Source organism: Ascidia mentula, chromosome 1 (genome assembly GCF_947561715.1).
Source record: "Ascidia mentula chromosome 1, kaAscMent1.1, whole genome shotgun sequence".
Lineage (NCBI taxonomy): Eukaryota > Metazoa > Chordata > Ascidiacea > Phlebobranchia > Ascidiidae > Ascidia > Ascidia mentula.
In genome coordinates, this window is record NC_138566.1 from 1,802,210 (window position 1) to 1,820,519 (window position 18,310).

The window sequence follows — 18,310 nt, forward strand, 5'->3', positions numbered from 1 at the left end:
ATGCTATTTGGGATTTCTTGCAGGATACTCGAGCAACAACAAACTGATTTTAGGATGGGGTTGTGTGCGAAAAACGGGGAGAAATTGGTTGGTTGCCCATGTTAACAATTTAGTTTTTTTCAATATGTGGAAGTCATTTTCTTGAATTTAGTATTTATGAGTTGTTGAAATCGTTTTTTTGATGAATTTTTCTATCATTGAAGTATATATGTAAGCAACAGGTTTCATTATTTTACTTTTATTTTCAAGTATTCAGGTGGGACTGCAAGCAATATGAATGACGCTGAAATTAGCGGATATTTTCTGCAAAAACTTAATGACAAACAAACTTCATCTGCCATTGCAGCGATCCAGACACTTCTTGAATGTTTGAGGAAAGATCCTGCTGAGACATTGGCAGGGTTGCTTGACAATTTAAAAACTGCCATTAATGTTCTAACAAGCACAGATTGCATTGCCAGCACTTCTGTGTCATCTGGTTCCGATTTATTTCTCCGATTTATCACTCTGAGTGCATCTCTCGAATCTTCAGACTTTCTACAAGTTAAAGAAGTCCTCATCACGCGAGGGGAGTTTTTTCTTCAAAAAGTTCTTGGATGCAGACAAAAGATTGCCCATCTTGGTGTTCCTTTCATCAAAGATGGAGCGACAATTTTAACCCATTCCAATTCTAGAGTGGTTTTGTCACTAATGAAACAAGCAGCTGAAATGAAGAAGAGGTTTTCGGTTTATGTCACGGAGTCATGTCCAGATGAGTCGGGGAACGAAATGGCTCAAACTCTACGATCGTATGGAATTCCTGTTACTGTCATACTGGATGCTGCAGCTGGATACATTATGGAAAAAGTGGATCTAGTTTTAATTGGAGCTGAAGGGGTGGTTGAAAATGGGGGCGTTATCAATAAAATTGGCAGTTATCAAATTGCTTTGTGTGCAAAAACTCTTAACAAACCACTGTATGTGGTTGCAGAAAGCTTCAAATTTGTCAGACTTTATCCCTTGAGTCAGGAGGATTTGCCCAATCGATTCAAGTACAAAGCTTCCGTGTTAAAATCAAACAAAGTTGATTTGAAGCAAGAACACCCAATCGTGGACTACACGCCACCATATCTGATCAGCATTTTAATAACTGACCTCGGTGTGTTGACGCCTTCTGCAGTGAGCGATGAGTTGATTAAATTGTACTTGTGATTTTTTGGGCGAGCTTTGTGGGTTAATGAATAAACTTGTGCTGCTGGAGAGCTAACGCCTGTTCTGCCTGACAGAGTTTAGGGATGAAACGAATTAAGATGTACAATTTATTGAACATGAACGCTCAGTTTTCGCTCGGCGATTAAAATAGGGCAGTTAACAATTTATCATGTTTTATTTTTTAAGCACTTACTTGCAAAAAACATTTTTGTACATCACAGGGGTAATAAAAATTTACATTTTCTACATGACAGCAACAAACAATAAAACACGTTTAACTCCTTCACGACCTCAGTTGCGTGGATTGTTGCAAACCAAACCTGACTATGTTCAGGTACAGAATGGGATAAAATTTCATGACCACATTTTCTTGATCCTTCATTCAGTGGATGAACTAGAGTCTGATGAAGAATCAGAAGATGAATCTTCACTGGATGTTGGTTTTCTCTTCTTCTTCAGCATCGGGGAGTAGCTTAAGGAACGTGAGAGTTCACGTTTTCGCTTTGTTTTCTCATTGTGAGACGATCTTCTTCTGTCGTCACTGATCCGACGAGGAGGAGAAACAGAAGGAGATCGGATCTGTCTTCTGCGAGGAGGACTTGGAGATGAGGATTTATTTTTGATTTTCTGGACCTTTGATAGAACAGCATATCGACGTGGAGGTGTTGAATCGGAATCAGAACTCGAGCTCTCCTCCTGCATCTTGGGATGTTGGGGAGCTACCACTGGAATCTCAGAGTCACTGGATTCTGACGAGGATGAAGATGTTTCATGCTTCTTATTTTTTTCTGCTCTCCTTACAGAAGAATTTGTTTTCCTTTGATGAGAGCGCTTTTCTGGAGGCAAATCATCTCTTGATGGGTGACTTTGGTGGCGGCGACCTCTTTGTTCAGACATTTTCTGAGATGCTTTTTCATAGTGCTGAGAACGTCTTGGCGATCGGGATAGTTGTCGCTTGGGTGGGGATATATTACGAGATCTGACCTGTCTGGAGTGTTGCTGAATATTTTTCCCTCTTGATGGAGCAGATGGTTCTGAAGAGTCGCTATCAGATGAAGAAGAAGAAGGCCTGACAATCTTTGATGACCTTTTTACTTCTGCTCTGCTTCGTACTTGCTTGGGGGAAGGTTCATCATCTGATGAGCTGTCTGATGATGTCACATTTTGATATTTCACATGTTTTTTCACAAGTTTCTCAACCATAGGTTTTCTTTTCTTCACTCTTTGATTTTCATCATCAGAGGAGGAGGAAGAGCTAGAAGTTGAAGAATCTTGTCGTTTTCTTTCCACTCGAGATTGTTGGCGTGGAACTGCTTGAGATTTCGCTTTCAACTTCTTGCGTTCAGATTCTTGTTCAGCCAAATACCTGCGTTTTGCTTTACTGTACTTTGCAGCATCAGAATCGCTTTCCGATTCATTTCTATTTCTTCTCTGCTTCTGTGGTGGAGATCGGGAGAGCTTCCTTGTTCTGGATGATGGAATTTTTCTTTTATCTGCGACTCTTTTACGCTCCACAACCTTTTCATCAGAACTACTTTCTTCAGATGAAGATTCTGAAGAAGTTGAATCTCTTGCAGTAATTTTTGAATGCTTCTTCTTGACATCTCTGCGAGTCTCGTCTCTTAAAGGTATCCTTCTTGTTACCTCTGGTGAAGACGGTCTTTTTTTCCTGGAATCTCTTGTTGAATTTTGATGATTTCTGCCTTGAGTATCGTCTCTTTTATTTCTTTTATCCATACTTCGGTCGAATGATGGAGACCTTTGTCTTGATGTCTCAGATTGATGCTGTTTTTGGGAATATCTGTCCTTATGTCTAGGAGGCGGTAACTCCGGTGATGAAGATTGCGTCCTTGTTCTTTTATCGTTTTGTTTCTCAGATTTCTTGTTATCTTTACTTGGTCTTGAACGATTTTGCTTGCTCTCAACCTGCCTTTCATGGCTGCGTGACCTCCTACGACGTACAGGAGATGTTGATGGACTTCTTCTGTTTTTGTCCTTACGAATTCTTTCCTCCCTCACTGGTGATCGCTGACGATTTTCCCTGACTGCACGCCGGGGGGAGGGGGTTCTTCTCTGCATGTTACTGTCTCTATGGGAAGATTTTGATTGTCTTTTCCTCTGTGGTGAAACTGACCGCTGTTTGGGAGCTTCTTTATGTTGCTTTTGTTTCTTTGGCCTTTTGGTTTCTTCATTTTCCAGATCAGATGAACTGCTCGAGGGTTTTGCTTTTCTTTGCTTTTTCTTCTTTTTTCGATTCTTTTTATCAGCATCAGAACTTTCTGATGAACTTTCAGAGTCAGATGAGCTCGACGACGATTGCTTTTTTCGACGTTTCTTGCGTTTCTTTTTCTCTTTTTTCTTCTCAGAAACTTCATGTGGTGGGGAAGCACTCGGTGAGCGAACAATCTTATACTGTTTCTGTTCATCTTCTGCCACCTTTGTGTTTCCCATGAACGAACTACCTTTAACATAATCATCTCGGATTCCAAACGCTTTGCGTATTTTCTCGTTCTCTTTTTCTTTCATTTCAGCAACCTGATGTGTTTCAGAGACGATGGGTCGTCCGCTTGCATCTTCCTTTCCTGGGAGACTTTCTTGGTTTTCAAGGAGCATAAGTCGATAGGATTGGACTTTCTCTTGTATTTCCTGTTCGTCATAACCTTGCTCTTCCATCAAATCCTGCACAACATTCTTATATTTAAACTTTTTGCTCTGAACTGGAATAATAAGAATAATTTCATGAATAACAAGCGTTCAGCTATGTACGGAAACTCAGCTTATATTGATATTAAAAGTTATGATAATACAATGCTGATATTTAATTGTAATATTCAAATAAATAAACAAATGCAGGGAAAACTCACTTGAAATTCCATGCATTTTACTTCTGCTCTTCGTTTTAAGTCGTGGAGAATTAAATCTGCATTGGGTTTTTTCTCCAATCTATGCGATAACAAAAAAATTACCAAATACTCATGAACACTGAATATACGTAAATTATAATTTTTACATATAGGCTACAACAAAACAAAATTAATTTTGACCCCATTTCATTTATAGACAAAACAGATTTAAACCAGAGCACATCTTAACAAGAAATTGCACGGGGAGCCCACAAACACCACCATCAATGAAAAAAAGTGTAATGATAACGAAAATACCTAGAGTCAAGTTTGATAAGTTCCTCCTCTGTTTTGAAACCTCCTTTTTCTTTAAACTTCCTAACTGCTGAAAGATTGCGTTGAACATAACCATTCGTGCCACTTCCACGGACAGTATTCAGTCCAATACCATTGTACGACATGTTTTAATCAAATCAGTATGTTGGAAAATTAAAAGAATTATTTATAAATATAAAACAAACCAAGTGTAACTTCACCATAAACGTATTACATTATATCCATATATATGTCTAATTAAAAAAAACACTACAACGCCATTAAACATATTCCTATTTTCTTCACTTCTGTTGGTTGCTCACAGCCTCGCGATTTTGTTCAAAAACTCTCGGCCGCTTTTTATTTCTCATAGAATCCACACACGCGCAAAAACTCAACTGCATACAACCGTAAATTCAAACGACCCACAGCAGAACCAACGATTAAGTTACGTTTTCATTAGAGTTGTCGTAAATATACAAAGCCATACAACAGCCATCACCACATTGATTTGACAATAAACGAAATTGTGAGTATCCATAAAAGTAATTTTTCTTTAAAAATAATGCAAAAACAAGTTTTAAATAAAATTTAACACGTGAAAAAATCGAATAATTTTAATAGTCCTGCAGAATCATTACTAAGCATTGTTTTACCTGATTGCAGAATTTGCAAACAGTTATTTGCATATTGTTTATTGAACGTGCTTTGCTTATCGTAGGTTTAATCTAAACACAATAATACAATGGCCCCAGTATTGTTGGACGCTTTTAATCAACTGCTCGCCTCTGGAAAATACAGGGAATGGCTATCCTTAATCAAAGGCATTCGCAATGGAATTGTGTAAGTTTGTCAAAATAAACTCTTACATACGCAATGTTGAAAAAAATACATCATTATTCACACCACTATGCTTTTGCAGATACGGTGCCAAAATTCGTTTTCCCCATGCGTTGGTCATGACGTTTCTGTTCAAAAGTGGAAGGTAAGTATTATTATGTATTACAACGGTTACCAAGCAGGGGTAAACTTTCTTAACAGGAAATTTGCAAATTCTCAAAACCTCTCTTTGCATTAACAACTATTTTGCAAACTCAGTGTGTCAAAACATGGGGCTAAAATTAGCATTCAAAAGCTGCCAGGAGGTAAATTGGGGAAAAGGGTTGGTAACCTATAATGCATCAAGTGTTGACAATATCAAACTTTGAATCAGTTTTCTTTTTTTTTTAGCTTGAAAGATAAGTTGAAGTTCATATTAAGGGCAACCTACCAACATGCTCGAAATCTTGCGCAGTTTGTGTTTCTATACAAGGTTTTCACTTCAACCCTCGTTAAAATGTCTGGCAAGAAAACTCCGCTGCAATGTGCTGCTGCTGCCTTCGTTGGTGGCTACATTGTTTTTGGTGGAAACAACCCGATTAACCAGCAGGTCTGTACAACTTGACTTGCTAAACATTTGTTTGTACTTTTAGTTTTTTTGCATGGTGTATTTTTGTTTATGACTTGCAATGAATGAACTCAAACAGTTAACAACTTATTGTGATGCAGATTAATATGTACCTTTTGTCACGGATCTTGTTTGGATTATGTCGACTTGGATCAGAAAGAGGATATCTACCATCGTCTGATCCGAAACAAGGTGGAAGAGACTGGTTTCCTTTGTTTGGTGCCACCATGTGGGGTATTGTGTTGTGGTTATTTGAGTACCACCGACACACACTGCAACCATCACTCCAATCTTCAATGACATACTTGTATGATGATAGCCAAGTGTGGCATGATTTTACTGACTTTCTTATTTATAACAAACAGCCATAGTTGACCTTCAATGCTCTGTAACGTCTATGTGCAATGGCGTGTTATTTTTTAATGTTGTCAATTCATTTAATTTTAAGGTACCTTACATGGTTGGAAGTACCACCATTAATCATTTGTTGCTGCCTACTAAAATTATCATGGTATATCTATCACATTCTCACAATTTCATCTCAAAATTCCTCCGAGTAAAAAAGCTTATTATATAGTCTATAAATATTTATTCAAGTGTTATCCAACAGAAGTAAAATTAGGCAAGAATTTCTGCACTTTTTGACTTAGTTACTCCTTTTTCAATTTATTTCTGCAGTAAAAAATGTATTTTTTTGAAATTTATGCAAACAGTAAAGTTTTTTTAATCTTTGTTATTGGTAGGAAATTTAAATACAATTTGCGTTCAACGGGAGTCAATTTTTATGAGAGAAGCAATTAACATTTTAAAATTTTTTTTATGTTAGAATGTTTACTTTTTGTTTTCAAGTTGCAACTAGTAATTTTTTATGTTGGTTTATGTATTTCCTGGAATAGATGAATTCAACCCAGAAACTGGTTGTAATATATCCTGCCATATAATATATGAAAAATTTTTTTTTCCTACCTATCCTTACCTCAATACCACAAACCACACTCATTCAGATGAATCACTTTTACAATGGTATTACTGGAAGTGCAAAACAATCCCATAGTTGTGGCAAAAAGTTGAAACATGCAAAATAGTACCGTGTTTTAAAAACTACGCACGCCTGTGTTAAGTGTAATAGTACCTCACACAAAAAAATAAGGGAAATAATCGTATGTACACAAAAATTATACAGGTGTATTAAGTGGCACCATTTTGTTCTTGATTTTGATGTTAGCACCAAACAGAGGTAGCTTAAATACAAGAGACACCTTATGCAATATTCCAAAAATCTGTTTCTCACAAAATGTTTGTTGTATGCTAGTAGTTAAAAGTCACTTGACATTGGAAATATAAAAAATCAAAATAAAACGTACACAGTTAATATATGAATTGAGCAGTTAAGTTTATAATGAACAGTTTAATTCACACATTTTTTTGATGAAAATATTGCTGACAAAGAGAATTGAACATTAAAACTTTAATCAACATAAGAATTACCAATTGCAAAGACACATAAGGAAAGAAATTTTGCTGCTCCACACCAGCAAATGGATAATTTGTCAACAAATTTTTAAATAGATGCTGGTGTTTCTAGAGCATGGGCCAGATTTCCAGCACTTACAAGAAGTTCATTGATGTAATCGGAGGCAGTGGAAAATACAGGCTCAACTTTAGGAGTGTTATTATGAGTTTGCGGGCTGAAATCAGTCGCCGAATCACTCACGCTGTCTTCCTCCTGCATCAAAACCTTAAGTTGATTTAACTGCTCCCGAATGTTTTGGTTGTGATCTTCGAGAACCTGCACTTGGCCATCAATTCTTTCTGATTGCTGATGCAGAATTTGTGCTTCCGACAGCTGGTGTGCATTAGGTGATATGCCGGTATTCATAGCAAACCTTGTTAATGGGGGCGTTACTTCAATGGGTTGGTCATCCTGGTCAGTCACTTTCACCTTTGGAGGCATGTCTGGTGCAGGGGGAGCATGACTACTCGTGGCAACGTAACTTCCACTGAAAGGAATTTCATCTTGCTTGTGATGAAATAATGCAGAATGACGATGTGGAAACTCAGCAGTTTTCGCCTCCGATTTGTCAAAACCCATTTTCTCACAATATTCAAGAATGAGTCTATGCTCGTCGTCCATTCCTTCAATGAGGGAGTTAATTGCAACGCTATCGTCAAGATGAGCAAGTTGATTGGCATATTGTTGAATACGAACATGTGTTTCTGTTGTAGCACCACTCGACACTGGAAGCATAGCTTGCATCACTTGGTCTTCTGTGTCCCCGTTCTGGCATGTGGTCTCTACTTGTTTAGGCTTACTTTCTGAGAGGTTCAATGTCTTCTTGTCCTGTGGTGTCATTTGTACAGGAAGATATCCTATGTTTTTCTTACTGCTACGCCCTTTTAATTTGTTCTTAAGAACCTTGGTAAAATCTCGTATATTCTCAATGGAAGTTGTCGGCAAGCAATACTCTGCCATTGGATAGCAGAAAATATTGCCATTGGCAATTCTGCCAGAAAAAAAGCAGCTTTGACAAATGTCATAGTTAAAGTGGCGAAGGCTTCTATATCTGAATCCAACTATTGGGCATTCACGGCAAACAGAACACCTTGCAGGGTGGCTCACATTTTCAGCTGCAGCAAGTCTGTGGAGAACTGGAAGCCATACAAGGGACTGCGGTTCCAGTTTCAACCAGTCTATAAATTGTGCAGCATCAATTTCTGGTCTGGTCCCAACCAACTGGAAGCAGCTTCTTATGCTCGGGCCTGCATTGCAACCACCAAAAGCACTGGACTCTCCTAGTTGCCAAGGAATAAACATTAAATTTTCAATGATACTTTCCAAACCACTATTATCCAAAAAACCAGTGGCCGCAGCCACCTGCTGGAAAATATATCGATATTTCTCCTCAAGGCCAGCTTTGCAAAGCGAAACAACACCACATTTGAAAGAAAGCGATGAAATTTGGCCCCTTCTTTTTGTGTCGTAAACATTTAATATCCAGTTGAGACACATGTCAACACACAGCGGTACATTTACCAAAGTTTTGTGTTCATTTTCCAACGAGTCATACAAAGTTGTCAGGCAACCTATCATCTCAAGAATCCCCATGCTTTGTTTTGTGGCAGGAGTTTTGAATGTGGCATTAATTTTGTGTTCAGCAAATGCATTGTTTGCTGTCTGAAGTGGCAGCAAATCAAGACACAGGGCTTTTTGCAATCGCCGGAGCTTCATTGCTGTTCTGTAAGCTGAAAATCTCACATCATTCAAATCAGACATAGAGTCCATCAATTCTGCCATTTTTGGGTGATCCCAACATGTAGTTTGCTTTTGGTGGTTGATGTAATAAGGAACTTTGTTTTCAGCAACTGCCCTTTCCCAAGGGCCCTCAACAGAAGATGTCAAAAACAGTTGGGAGTTTGGGCCAAAATCTCTCACTGCATCTACAAGTTGTTTAACTCGCTCACCGCAATAAACCTGCAGCAACTTCCATCTCATATTTATTTCATCAACTTTGTTCATTGCATCCTGGGATAATCCCATTTGGGTTTCTGTGACAGCTTTAAAGCACTCATCAAGATTGGAAATATTATCTGTCATTGGCTTTATATGAGTAGATTGAAACATTTTCATTTGTACTACGTGCTCCTGCAACGATTCAATCGGAAGCTCTCCCACATTTCTCCATGTGTCTCTTTTAATTTCCAAGGTCTTCAACATCTCTCTGCAACTTCCAATCTGTGTCCATAACTTCTTCAAAAGTGGTAGCAGAGTGTTTATCTGATTGTGAAGCTGGTCGCTCTTGCGTAGCACCATGCTCCATTCCTTTTCTAGTTCAACAACAAGATTCCTCATCAGTTTCAGGATGTTGTTTCTTTCGTATTCTCCACCCGAGAGTCTGTTCTGTTCCTGAGATTCCCGAGTAGTTGAGATATGGTTGGCAAGAGTTGACTTCGCAGTTTCTAAACCACTTCTGATGACTTCCTGTTTAGCTTCAAGCTCCATAACCAACATTTCATGTTGACTCTTTTGCTGCTGTAAGGTATTGATATCAGCGCTGCACTGCATCACCATATTACTGACATGTTCATTTTTTATTCGCAGCCAGTCCAGCAAACCTTCCAAGATACTGCACAAATTTTTCCATTCATTCATTCTTATTAAATATTTCGACCAAAAATTTAGGTTTTAAAGTGCTATGTGCAAAGCAGATACAGGCACATTAAGGAAAACATTAAAATACAACTAGTTTAGGTTAATTCACAACACCATTCGGTCATCCACAGTATTCTACTTCAACAGAGCTTGTCAACAACAAAGCGTAGACATATGACGATTGATTTACAACCATTTTACAATTTCACTAATAACGCAAACGGTCTAGTTAAACCAAAATGATTACAAATCATTTAGATTCAGCGAACATTCAATTGGCGGATAACGAAGACAAGCAAATTTCGGCAGCTGTTTGTTCAACCCACACGACCCAAATAACAACATTCCTTCATAATGGTGCGAAATTACAACAATCCTCCCTCGGGCTTTTTCTTCGACGGGGCGGTTTACAACCAATCAATATATTTTAATTCACCACCTCTTGAATTACCGGTACAAGATAACATATTGCTTCCACATAGACGGGCCAACAAACTTAAATTAATAACCGAAGGTAAAAATTGATGACTCTTTCGCAAAAAAACCTTTGAAAAAAAAACAAATTCAACTCTCTAGCGCCGCAGTGTTTGGCGCTCCGGGATTCTCACGTTATGAAAACGTTTGTTACCCAAAGGTTGGAGGTTTATGTATTGAAGGGAAAGATTAATCGAAAGCAATCGTCATGAGTAAAGCACATCCTCCTGAGTTAAAAAAGTAGGTATTTCGGCTTTTTCTGTTTTTGTATATATCATAACTTCGACCCTAGTAAATTGAAACATATTGATTAAGGCCTATGATAGCTAGTGCTAGACGTTTATTAACTGACCAATAAAATTGCTTTGTTGTTTTCTAGGTTTATGGACAAGAAATTGGAATGTAAGTGTAATAATTGTTTTGTATATAGTGTGACAAATTACTTGCACAAATGCATTTGCTGTGCTTGTGCAAATTTACAGTGATAACAATGCACTGCACCAGATTGGTATAAATGCAGTTGACTTGATTTTGTTATAAAATGTGCAGAGCAAACATAAACTTAGGAGCACAACTCACGGATTTACTCATAATTCTGAGAATGAGAAGACTGGCCCATACTGTTGTTAACATTGTCGTGTTCGGCACAAACTGAGAAACATAAACTAAATATACATTATATATTCACAAAAAATGGCTGACCTTCTGTACAATTAACATGCACAACACAGTGGTCGTTAGTTGGCCTAACTTCTGCATTAATGTTTGTTTCTGTAGTCTTTTGAGCTTGTTGATCACATATCCTGGCTATTAAACTTGGAGGACCCCTATCACCAATATTTGGTGGTGGTTTCCCTATGTTAAATGATTTTAATTGCAGTGTTATTGTTTGGGAGAGTCTCGTTGATAAATTAAGTAAATTTTTCAGATATTTTTTATATATCAACCTTTTAATGCTGGACACCTGCTTCAAGTCATTCTATATTTCTGATGTATTTAAATAAAAAACCTGCAATTGTTTGCTTGTATCTAAAGCACGAAATGGTATGGTAAAAAATGTCTAACATAGTTTCAGGTTCTGTCCTCTTAATTGTTATTGTTATTTGTAGTAAGGTTAAATGGAGGTCGAAGCATCAGCGGAATTTTACGTGGTTTTGATCCTTTTATGAACCTGGTTATGGATGAAAGCATCGGAAAAAAGAAAGATGGGAGCACAGAACAAATAGGAATGGTTGTAAGTAGGACCAACAATCATTATGTAATGTTGGCCAAATTATATTTATCATATCTATGATAAATAAATTGAAGTGAAATGATGAAATCAAAATCGAGAAGAGATCTACAGGTGTTACAATCGAAAAAATAATTTTCATTGATAATATTTACCATAGTGATGGCTGCTTGAATTTTAATGAAACATGTTTAAATATAAACAAAAGCATTTCCCAGAATAATGTTGGGCTTAAAGGAATTTTTTGAACTTTAGGTAGTACGTGGAAATTCCATTCTGATGATGGAATCTGTTGACAGAGTATAGCATGAATCTCACACATTTGTGTCAACACACATTTGCAGTTCTATCTGCCAACTTCATGATGACTTTATCATGCTGAATGTATTGTTTATTTGATCCACTTGTTGCGCGGTCAAACTTTATTTCTGCATTCGCTCTTGATTTTTTATGTTGACTGTTCAATAAAACAGTTGCTCTTTTATCAAAACTGAAATGTGATTCTTGTAAGTGTCCGTGATATACCCGGATTGAGTAGTGTTTTTGCAATGGGGAACACAGTGCAGTTTAACAACAGGACAGCTGCAATTTTCTGGTTTACAGAATAGATTTAATTGCTTGAATAAAATACATGTTAAAGCACGTTTGACGTCACTGGTCTAACATAACAATTCACTTGTGGATGATATTATAAGAACGAAAACAACAACATTATTCTTACAATGTAGTCTAATAATTTGCCGCAATTGAAATGGTGCTGCACGTTCTTTTGTTGCGAAGCACCGAGTTAAATTGTCTTTGCCCCATAATAAAAAAAAGCCTTTGTGGTTGATTGATTTTGATCACGTGGACAAATTGTCTGCGCCGAGGGACAGGAACTTTTATCTTGTTTCATCAGTAAGTGCAGAAAAAGTCAGAGGTAATTGATAAGAGACAACATTTTGAAACAGATTTGCGCATGTTGCAACAAATGCCTTACTTCAATGCTGACTGGTGGAAAATGCTGGTTTTCCTGTTTAGTGTTTGGTTATCCCAGTGTGTGTAAAATCAACAAAACAAAAATGAATTAGTGCAATTTGTACTCTGATTAAAGTAAATGCTTTATTCAAGGTTGTTTCTGTGATTGATGAATTGTCACTGTTTGTTTATGAACAACACGTTTTTCAGTCACAATGCTTTTATTGTGTTTTGACTTTAAGCAACATTGCACTCCGTACAGGTAATACAAGCGCAACTGCTGTAATAACATGCAACTCAACACATAAAATAAGAAAAAGATTTGAACTTGTTTGCAAGGAAGTTATCACAGTGCGTCCAGATAACTTAAGCAAAGAAAAAAAAACTGCAATGTGGTAACTGTTTAAAAGTAACTTGAGTTATCCAACAGTAACAACAATATTGCCTATGTATGTGTAAGCTAGGTTTGGGTAACCAGGACTTGCATACTGCTTAGTCTTGTTTAGCCCGGTAATATTCACGAAATTTGGAATAAACTGATTTCATAAAATCAACATAATCAACCTGGAACTCCGGGAAACTCGGATCAAATGGCGCAATTTCTGAGAAGCAAATGTGACCAACCATTGCTAAGGTTTCCTCGATCCTCTGCATGAAGTATGCAAGAAACAAGGGCAATGGAAGGTAAATACCCATAAATCGAATAGTTCTCCTTGTGCTAACAATGTTCTGTAGATCGGTAGTACACGTACCGATACTACGTGTTGTGGGACGATCTCCCAATAAATCTGATAAGTTGTCCTCTTCAAAATCGTCGAAATCCGGTATTCTGTTGCAAAGCGGACACCGCGTTTCGCGAACTTTCGCCGTGTTTTCGTGCAGGGTAATTTCCTCGTTGAACCCGGACGGACGTCGCAAGTCCGCTGTGGACATTGTAGCGCGCTGGATAACTCGGTCGCACACAGGGCGGTTCAGGTCTTCCAGTTCCATTAAACCTGGAAGCGAGACGGGCGACGCACGAGGTGTGTCGTCACATTTCGGTGCCGCGGTTGAAGCTGTCGGTTCGTTTTGCATGAAATTAACGGGCGTCCGTGAACGGTTTTCCATCAGTTTTAATTTTAGACGCGAATTTTCGGCCATCAACCGCTGGATGTCGTTCTGGTGCTGGGAGTCGCGAATTCTGAGTTGTATGACTTCGTCTTGTAGTTGACGGATTCGCGTGTTTGCGGTGACTGTGAACAAAATAATTACGATTAATATTGTGTGACTGTTGCAGCAAAAGAAATAAGTCGGTTGTTGTACTTTTAATAAAAATAATCGCACATTGAAAAATATCTTTAAAATATTTGCCGCATGGAGCCGGTTATGACCTCGTTAATCCGAGGTTAAAAGCTGGTGACCTCCCACCTCAACGCACTATTATGATCGATAGTTTTTTAATTAGGCCATTTTTTATAAGTTTAGATCGAATGCTGCGCGTGATTAATGGCGTTTAATTTCAAACTAGCATCTGTAACATTTGATCATTCATAAATTTAGTGACTTTAATTATAAATTTAAAAAACGTATTGAAATGGTTGTTTGAAAACGGGGTAGGGTTTTTTTTGATACCATTCTTAAATTTAGCAACAAAAATGACAAAAAAGGGTTTTGAAATGTTATTCAAAATTGCGATGAGGCATTTTTCTCATATTTTCTTTTACAAATTCTCCTTCTTACCGTTTTCGTACAACGCTTCACGCATGATTTTCTCCTGTCTTCGTTCCAACAAAGTTAGAGACCTGTGGTTCATCCCGACCCTCTCCCGCAAACTACATCCTTCACTCGCCTCGCTCTTCACTCCGTGGATTGCCTCGTGAACCTCCTCATTCTTCGATGCGATCATTTCTCTCGCTTTGCGCAATTTCTGTACGAGGGATTCGAGTGTGCTGCAAAAAAACAAATGGAAATCATAGTGGATACGTTAGCAGAAAATGGTTTAACGGCACACGAAATAGTGGGCAGGCCAGTGACATTTTAAAGCCACTAGAACATAGATTTATTTGTGATGCTATGTTTTTTATTTGCGGAAATCACCTAATAGTCGATGGTTTAACCGTTTTTCCAAAAAAAGTCTCACGAGTTTGCAATACGTAAACCACTGTTTTTAAACGTACACTCGCAGTAAATTAACAAAACGTCGATCTGTCAAAAACCGCACCACAGTTTGCACACCATTATTAAACTGGCACTGTTGAGCGTACGCTTTGTGTGTTTAATATACAACAATCGACCTGTTCCGCGTCTTGTTTATTCGACTCGTGACGTAATGAATGATGTAACAGTTGCGCAATGACTCTGTCACGTATGCAAAATGCAAACAGTCGGAGGTGGTCGTTGAACGTCGTTAGTCTCCCTAAAAGGTTTTTCGCCCACGATTTAATTTCATTATTACGCGTTACGAGGAAAATAACTGCGATCTAATATTTGCTTGGTGACACCCTCGTGTCTATTTTTCCTTTCGCACAAACAGAAACAGCAAACACGACATTATTTTTGCCGCCGTTTTCGTGCCGAAGGTTTGTTTTGACAACTACACGTTTCCCTACTTTTAAACTTGAAACGTTTCCACGGAATTTTACTTCAAACACTTTCACATTGTGACGTCACTATATATTAGCGTATTATATTCGAGTTTAACTGCGCAGCATCGGTGAACCTTCCACTGCCACCATAGTGATGTCACTATAACGTTGTCAAGGCGACAGACCTAACTGGAACCGGGGACAAAGTTCTTTAGTTTGTTATTTGTTCTAAAATTGTAACGCGCCATTGTCACGTAACAAGGTGGTGGGCGTCAGGGCGGGATGCGAACGGACAACTTTGTGGGAGACCAACGACCTTGTAGTTGATGTTTGACGTCACACGCGGGGTTTTGTAAGTTTCGGTCTCTGGTTTCGTTGTGTAAATATGGAAAAAAACACTGATTTGAATATCACCTCCTCCTACCTTTGCACAACCCCCGGCGCCATTTTGATGTCAAACCAGGATTTCACAACCAGTTTTAGAAAAGCGCATTTTAGATGCAAGATTAGCCCACTAAATTATATCAGTTTTAGGTTAAAGTTTAAAATATAAATTTTAATTATAAATATTTTTGTTTTGTACACTTATTGGCTCATGACTGTTATGATTATTGCCGACAAGGCTTTACAACTTTCATTTAAGATAAATCTGCTTTGATTTAAAACTTACGATTTATCGTCTTCCCCTTTTTCGTCATCGGAAGTCACTGACGTCACTTCAAAGTATTCTTCCTCGTGGACGTCACAACCGGGCAATGAAACGTCACAATCAGTTTCTGTAGACCCGGGCGGTACGATAACGTCACAATGACCGGAATCGTCTTTTGTGAAATCGTAATCGGTCGAGACGTTTTTATCTAAAGTCTCAATATCTTCGTCGGACATCCCAAGACTTGGTTTGATGTCGGTGGGAATAGATCCGCTTCCTAGATCACCGTTCACACCTTTGTACTCTTCCTTCCATCGCAGAAATGAACGTTGGGTGGCGGCTATGTTACGGTGGAGAACTGCAGACAGGAAACAACGTTAAATTATCGGTTATTTTCCACATAACCAAGCGCCCGAATAATAACTCTGTAGTTGTAATTAGATGTTTTGAGTTTTCGTGGAATTTAGTAAAACATGACGGTAAAATTTTAACATTTTTTTGTAATTTGGCATAACATCAAACATTCTTGCAAAACCCGACATTTTTTACACGTTTTTTAAATCGACTTATCAATTAAAGTTGTTTTTACCAATAGTTTTCACTTGAAACAAACTTTAGCCGCTTCTCAAAATTTATACACGCAAAAAACTTCGTATATAAAAAGATCCATAAAGACTGGTCGGTAAAAACAATGGAAGGAAGTAGGATGTTTACGTTGTGCGTGTGGTGACGGTGTGCCTTATATACCCATAGCTCAACTCGCGCGTACGTTAATCGGTTTAAACGAGGATGCCTGTTTTTGCTCTCACAGTCCATCTATCACGTTTGCTACAAAAACGGCCATTACATCGGGTGTTTTAAAGCAACGTGGGCTCCTTGCATTAAAGGTTTGTACACTGTCACGCATATGCAATGCACATCGTACTCCCGAGGGAGGTTTCGCATATAACGCAACAATCGCTTGTACTTTATGTGCAGCTTCGTTTGCTACTGGTATCTACAAGCCATTACTTTCAAACCCAGTTTTATGGGAGTTAATTGTTATTGTGATGTAAAATCACATTTCTTATTAACTGTCACCTCCCATGCTAGCGTACTCACCTTGAAGCACACTGACAAGGTCATTGCTGTCTTCCAGGGTTTCAATGCTCATCTCCGCAACTCTTTGTAGCATAATATCAGCAAATTTTAACCGATAACCTTCACACAGCTTCAACTTAAAACCAGTTTCCTGGTGCTGCAGGAACACAAAACCGATAAAGTGAGTCACTGTAGATGCTAGACTGACTCGGAAATGACGTAGCAAGCCTGGCGCTGAGTGGTAAAAGTTCACATTCGGTTAACACACACTCCAGAAACACTTAAACTTGTCAAGCAGTCTGTGAAGAATCTCAGCCCGTACCGAGCCCCGGGCGTTTCACGGCACCGAGCATCGAATGTTGTTAAAATTGTTGCCTGACTACTTGGTTCGATCCCACGATCTGTACTTTGTGATATTCACAATATGCGTCATTACAGACCGCTCTGACGATCATCTTTTGCGCGGTGATAATCTAACGATAACGCAGATAAGTCACCTGCGTCAAGTGATTCTTCTACCAATAAACCATCGTATTTAAGATAAAAATTTTCAAACAGTTTATGATACAGTGGTCGATTACACCCCAAATATCGACAAAACTCTACCATTAGGAATATACACATTTCTTTCATCCAGTTACTACGCCTTGATCTTTCTTGCTTGTTAAACTATGTCTTTTCTTTATAATTCGCATATTCTTGTAGTTTTAAACAAAGCCAGTAACCTTTCAAATACTAGCGTAGCACTATACCTAACCCTAATCACGACCACACACTGCACACGCATCTATCCATCAAAGCTTTTAACCACACGTTCTGTCACGAACATCAACAACACGCCACTGAAGGTCACCGTCGAGGTCACCAAGACTATGTACCGCTCGTGTCCACTCTCTTATCACGCCCCCTTCTAGGGAGGGTGTGAAAATGCGAACCAGATTCCACGCGCCGAGAATATAACAGCGCGACTTTGAAAAGGCCGGCGCCGCGCCCCTGCGTGAAAACTACCGCCCCTGAAACCCTTTTTCACCTGCCAAGGTCACGCGACCCGCGACGTCATCGCTGGTTACGTCGCAATGCAAAGTCTACGCCCGTGCGGCGCCGAACCCGCACCACTCGTGCATATATTTCTCTGCAGTCTAGGACATGTGCGTCGAAACATTTGCAAAAGAAAAATACGGTTTAATTTAAATAACTGGTCAGTGCTTGTCCAAAAAGAAGAAACAGCGTTTGAAAATACATTCAACTTGTTTGATTTACAGTCTGGCCACACGCATTGCTGCCCTTGTCATCAAATATGGCCTTAAGCTTATCGTGTGTGTTGCATTCTCCAAGGAAATACCCTGTTTTGCAATTTCGCATCAATTCCAGAGAAATGCCACACCCCCAGAAAATGTGGGAGTAAAAAA

At 38.6% G+C, this 18,310-nt stretch overlaps 6 protein-coding genes across 6 annotated transcripts; 3 read left to right on the forward strand and 3 right to left on the reverse strand.

Moving 5' to 3' along the window:
* The first annotated feature begins 32 nt into the window (after positions 1 to 32).
* On the forward strand, positions 33 to 1,194 carry LOC145902778 (translation initiation factor eIF2B subunit alpha-like). Its single transcript, XM_082990881.1, has 2 exons — positions 33 to 87; positions 250 to 1,194. The coding sequence occupies exons 1-2, from the start codon at positions 55 to 57 to the stop codon at positions 1,189 to 1,191; spliced, it is 975 nt and encodes a 324-aa protein (XP_082847007.1). The 5' UTR covers positions 33 to 54; the 3' UTR covers positions 1,192 to 1,194.
* Positions 1,195 to 1,319: 125 nt separating this feature from the next.
* LOC145913149 (uncharacterized) lies at positions 1,320 to 4,635 on the reverse strand. Its single transcript, XM_083000708.1, has 3 exons — positions 4,353 to 4,635; positions 4,056 to 4,134; positions 1,320 to 3,870 (listed from the first exon to the last, which is right to left on the reverse strand). Exons 1-3 carry the CDS (start codon positions 4,493 to 4,495, stop codon positions 1,570 to 1,572), a joined length of 2,523 nt encoding a protein of 840 aa, XP_082856834.1. The 5' UTR covers positions 4,496 to 4,635; the 3' UTR covers positions 1,320 to 1,569.
* Positions 4,636 to 4,774: 139 nt separating this feature from the next.
* LOC145913159 (peroxisomal membrane protein 4-like) lies at positions 4,775 to 6,554 on the forward strand. The gene is made up of 5 exons (XM_083000720.1): positions 4,775 to 4,878; positions 5,071 to 5,192; positions 5,272 to 5,334; positions 5,580 to 5,778; positions 5,898 to 6,554. The coding sequence occupies exons 2-5, from the start codon at positions 5,095 to 5,097 to the stop codon at positions 6,165 to 6,167; spliced, it is 630 nt and encodes a 209-aa protein (XP_082856846.1). The 5' UTR covers positions 4,775 to 4,878; positions 5,071 to 5,094; the 3' UTR covers positions 6,168 to 6,554.
* A 237-nt stretch (positions 6,555 to 6,791) lies between these two features.
* LOC145913140 (dystrophin-like) lies at positions 6,792 to 9,983 on the reverse strand. Its single transcript, XM_083000696.1, has 2 exons — positions 8,110 to 9,983; positions 6,792 to 8,064 (listed from the first exon to the last, which is right to left on the reverse strand). The coding sequence occupies exons 1-2, from the start codon at positions 9,944 to 9,946 to the stop codon at positions 7,358 to 7,360; spliced, it is 2,544 nt and encodes an 847-aa protein (XP_082856822.1). The 5' UTR covers positions 9,947 to 9,983; the 3' UTR covers positions 6,792 to 7,357.
* Positions 9,984 to 10,573: 590 nt separating this feature from the next.
* On the forward strand, positions 10,574 to 12,135 carry LOC145904706 (small nuclear ribonucleoprotein G-like). The gene is made up of 4 exons (XM_082992391.1): positions 10,574 to 10,660; positions 10,800 to 10,822; positions 11,530 to 11,654; positions 11,907 to 12,135. The coding sequence occupies exons 1-4, from the start codon at positions 10,629 to 10,631 to the stop codon at positions 11,955 to 11,957; spliced, it is 231 nt and encodes a 76-aa protein (XP_082848517.1). The 5' UTR covers positions 10,574 to 10,628; the 3' UTR covers positions 11,958 to 12,135.
* A 687-nt stretch (positions 12,136 to 12,822) lies between these two features.
* On the reverse strand, positions 12,823 to 17,057 carry LOC145908185 (uncharacterized). The gene is made up of 4 exons (XM_082995398.1): positions 16,923 to 17,057; positions 15,843 to 16,179; positions 14,328 to 14,536; positions 12,823 to 13,840 (listed from the first exon to the last, which is right to left on the reverse strand). The coding sequence occupies exons 1-4, from the start codon at positions 16,993 to 16,995 to the stop codon at positions 13,101 to 13,103; spliced, it is 1,359 nt and encodes a 452-aa protein (XP_082851524.1). The 5' UTR covers positions 16,996 to 17,057; the 3' UTR covers positions 12,823 to 13,100.
* Positions 17,058 to 18,310: the final 1,253 nt, after the last annotated feature.

Coding starts and splice junctions, on each gene's coding strand:
- LOC145902778 (XM_082990881.1), top strand. CDS start 55: ATGGGGTTGTGTGCGAAAAACGGGGAGAAATTG. Junction 88..249: donor CGAAAAACGGGGAGAAATTG/GTTGGTTGCCCA, acceptor TTTATTTTCAAG/TATTCAGGTGGGACTGCAAG.
- LOC145913149 (XM_083000708.1), bottom strand. CDS start 4,495: ATGTCGTACAATGGTATTGGACTGAATACTGTCCGTGGAAGTGGCACG. Junction 4,135..4,352: donor CTTATCAAACTTGACTCTAG/GTATTTTCGTTA, acceptor GTTATCGCATAG/ATTGGAGAAAAAACCCAATG. Junction 3,871..4,055: donor TAAAATGCATGGAATTTCAA/GTGAGTTTTCCC, acceptor AATGTTGTGCAG/GATTTGATGGAAGAGCAAGG.
- LOC145913159 (XM_083000720.1), top strand. CDS start 5,095: ATGGCCCCAGTATTGTTGGACGCTTTTAATCAACTGCTCGCCTCTGGA. Junction 5,335..5,579: donor TTTCTGTTCAAAAGTGGAAG/GTAAGTATTATT, acceptor TTTTTTTTTTAG/CTTGAAAGATAAGTTGAAGT. Junction 5,779..5,897: donor ACAACCCGATTAACCAGCAG/GTCTGTACAACT, acceptor ATTGTGATGCAG/ATTAATATGTACCTTTTGTC.
- LOC145913140 (XM_083000696.1), bottom strand. CDS start 9,946: ATGAATGAATGGAAAAATTTGTGCAGTATCTTGGAAGGTTTGCTGGAC. Junction 8,065..8,109: donor GACATTGAACCTCTCAGAAA/GTAAGCCTAAAC, acceptor ACGGGGACACAG/AAGACCAAGTGATGCAAGCT.
- LOC145904706 (XM_082992391.1), top strand. CDS start 10,629: ATGAGTAAAGCACATCCTCCTGAGTTAAAAAA. Junction 10,661..10,799: donor CATCCTCCTGAGTTAAAAAA/GTAGGTATTTCG, acceptor GTTGTTTTCTAG/GTTTATGGACAAGAAATTGG. Junction 11,655..11,906: donor CAGAACAAATAGGAATGGTT/GTAAGTAGGACC, acceptor TTTGAACTTTAG/GTAGTACGTGGAAATTCCAT.
- LOC145908185 (XM_082995398.1), bottom strand. CDS start 16,995: ATGCTACAAAGAGTTGCGGAGATGAGCATTGAAACCCTGGAAGACAGC. Junction 16,180..16,922: donor CCTTGTCAGTGTGCTTCAAG/GTGAGTACGCTA, acceptor TCCTGTCTGCAG/TTCTCCACCGTAACATAGCC. Junction 14,537..15,842: donor AAAGGGGAAGACGATAAATC/GTAAGTTTTAAA, acceptor GTTTTTTTGCAG/CACACTCGAATCCCTCGTAC.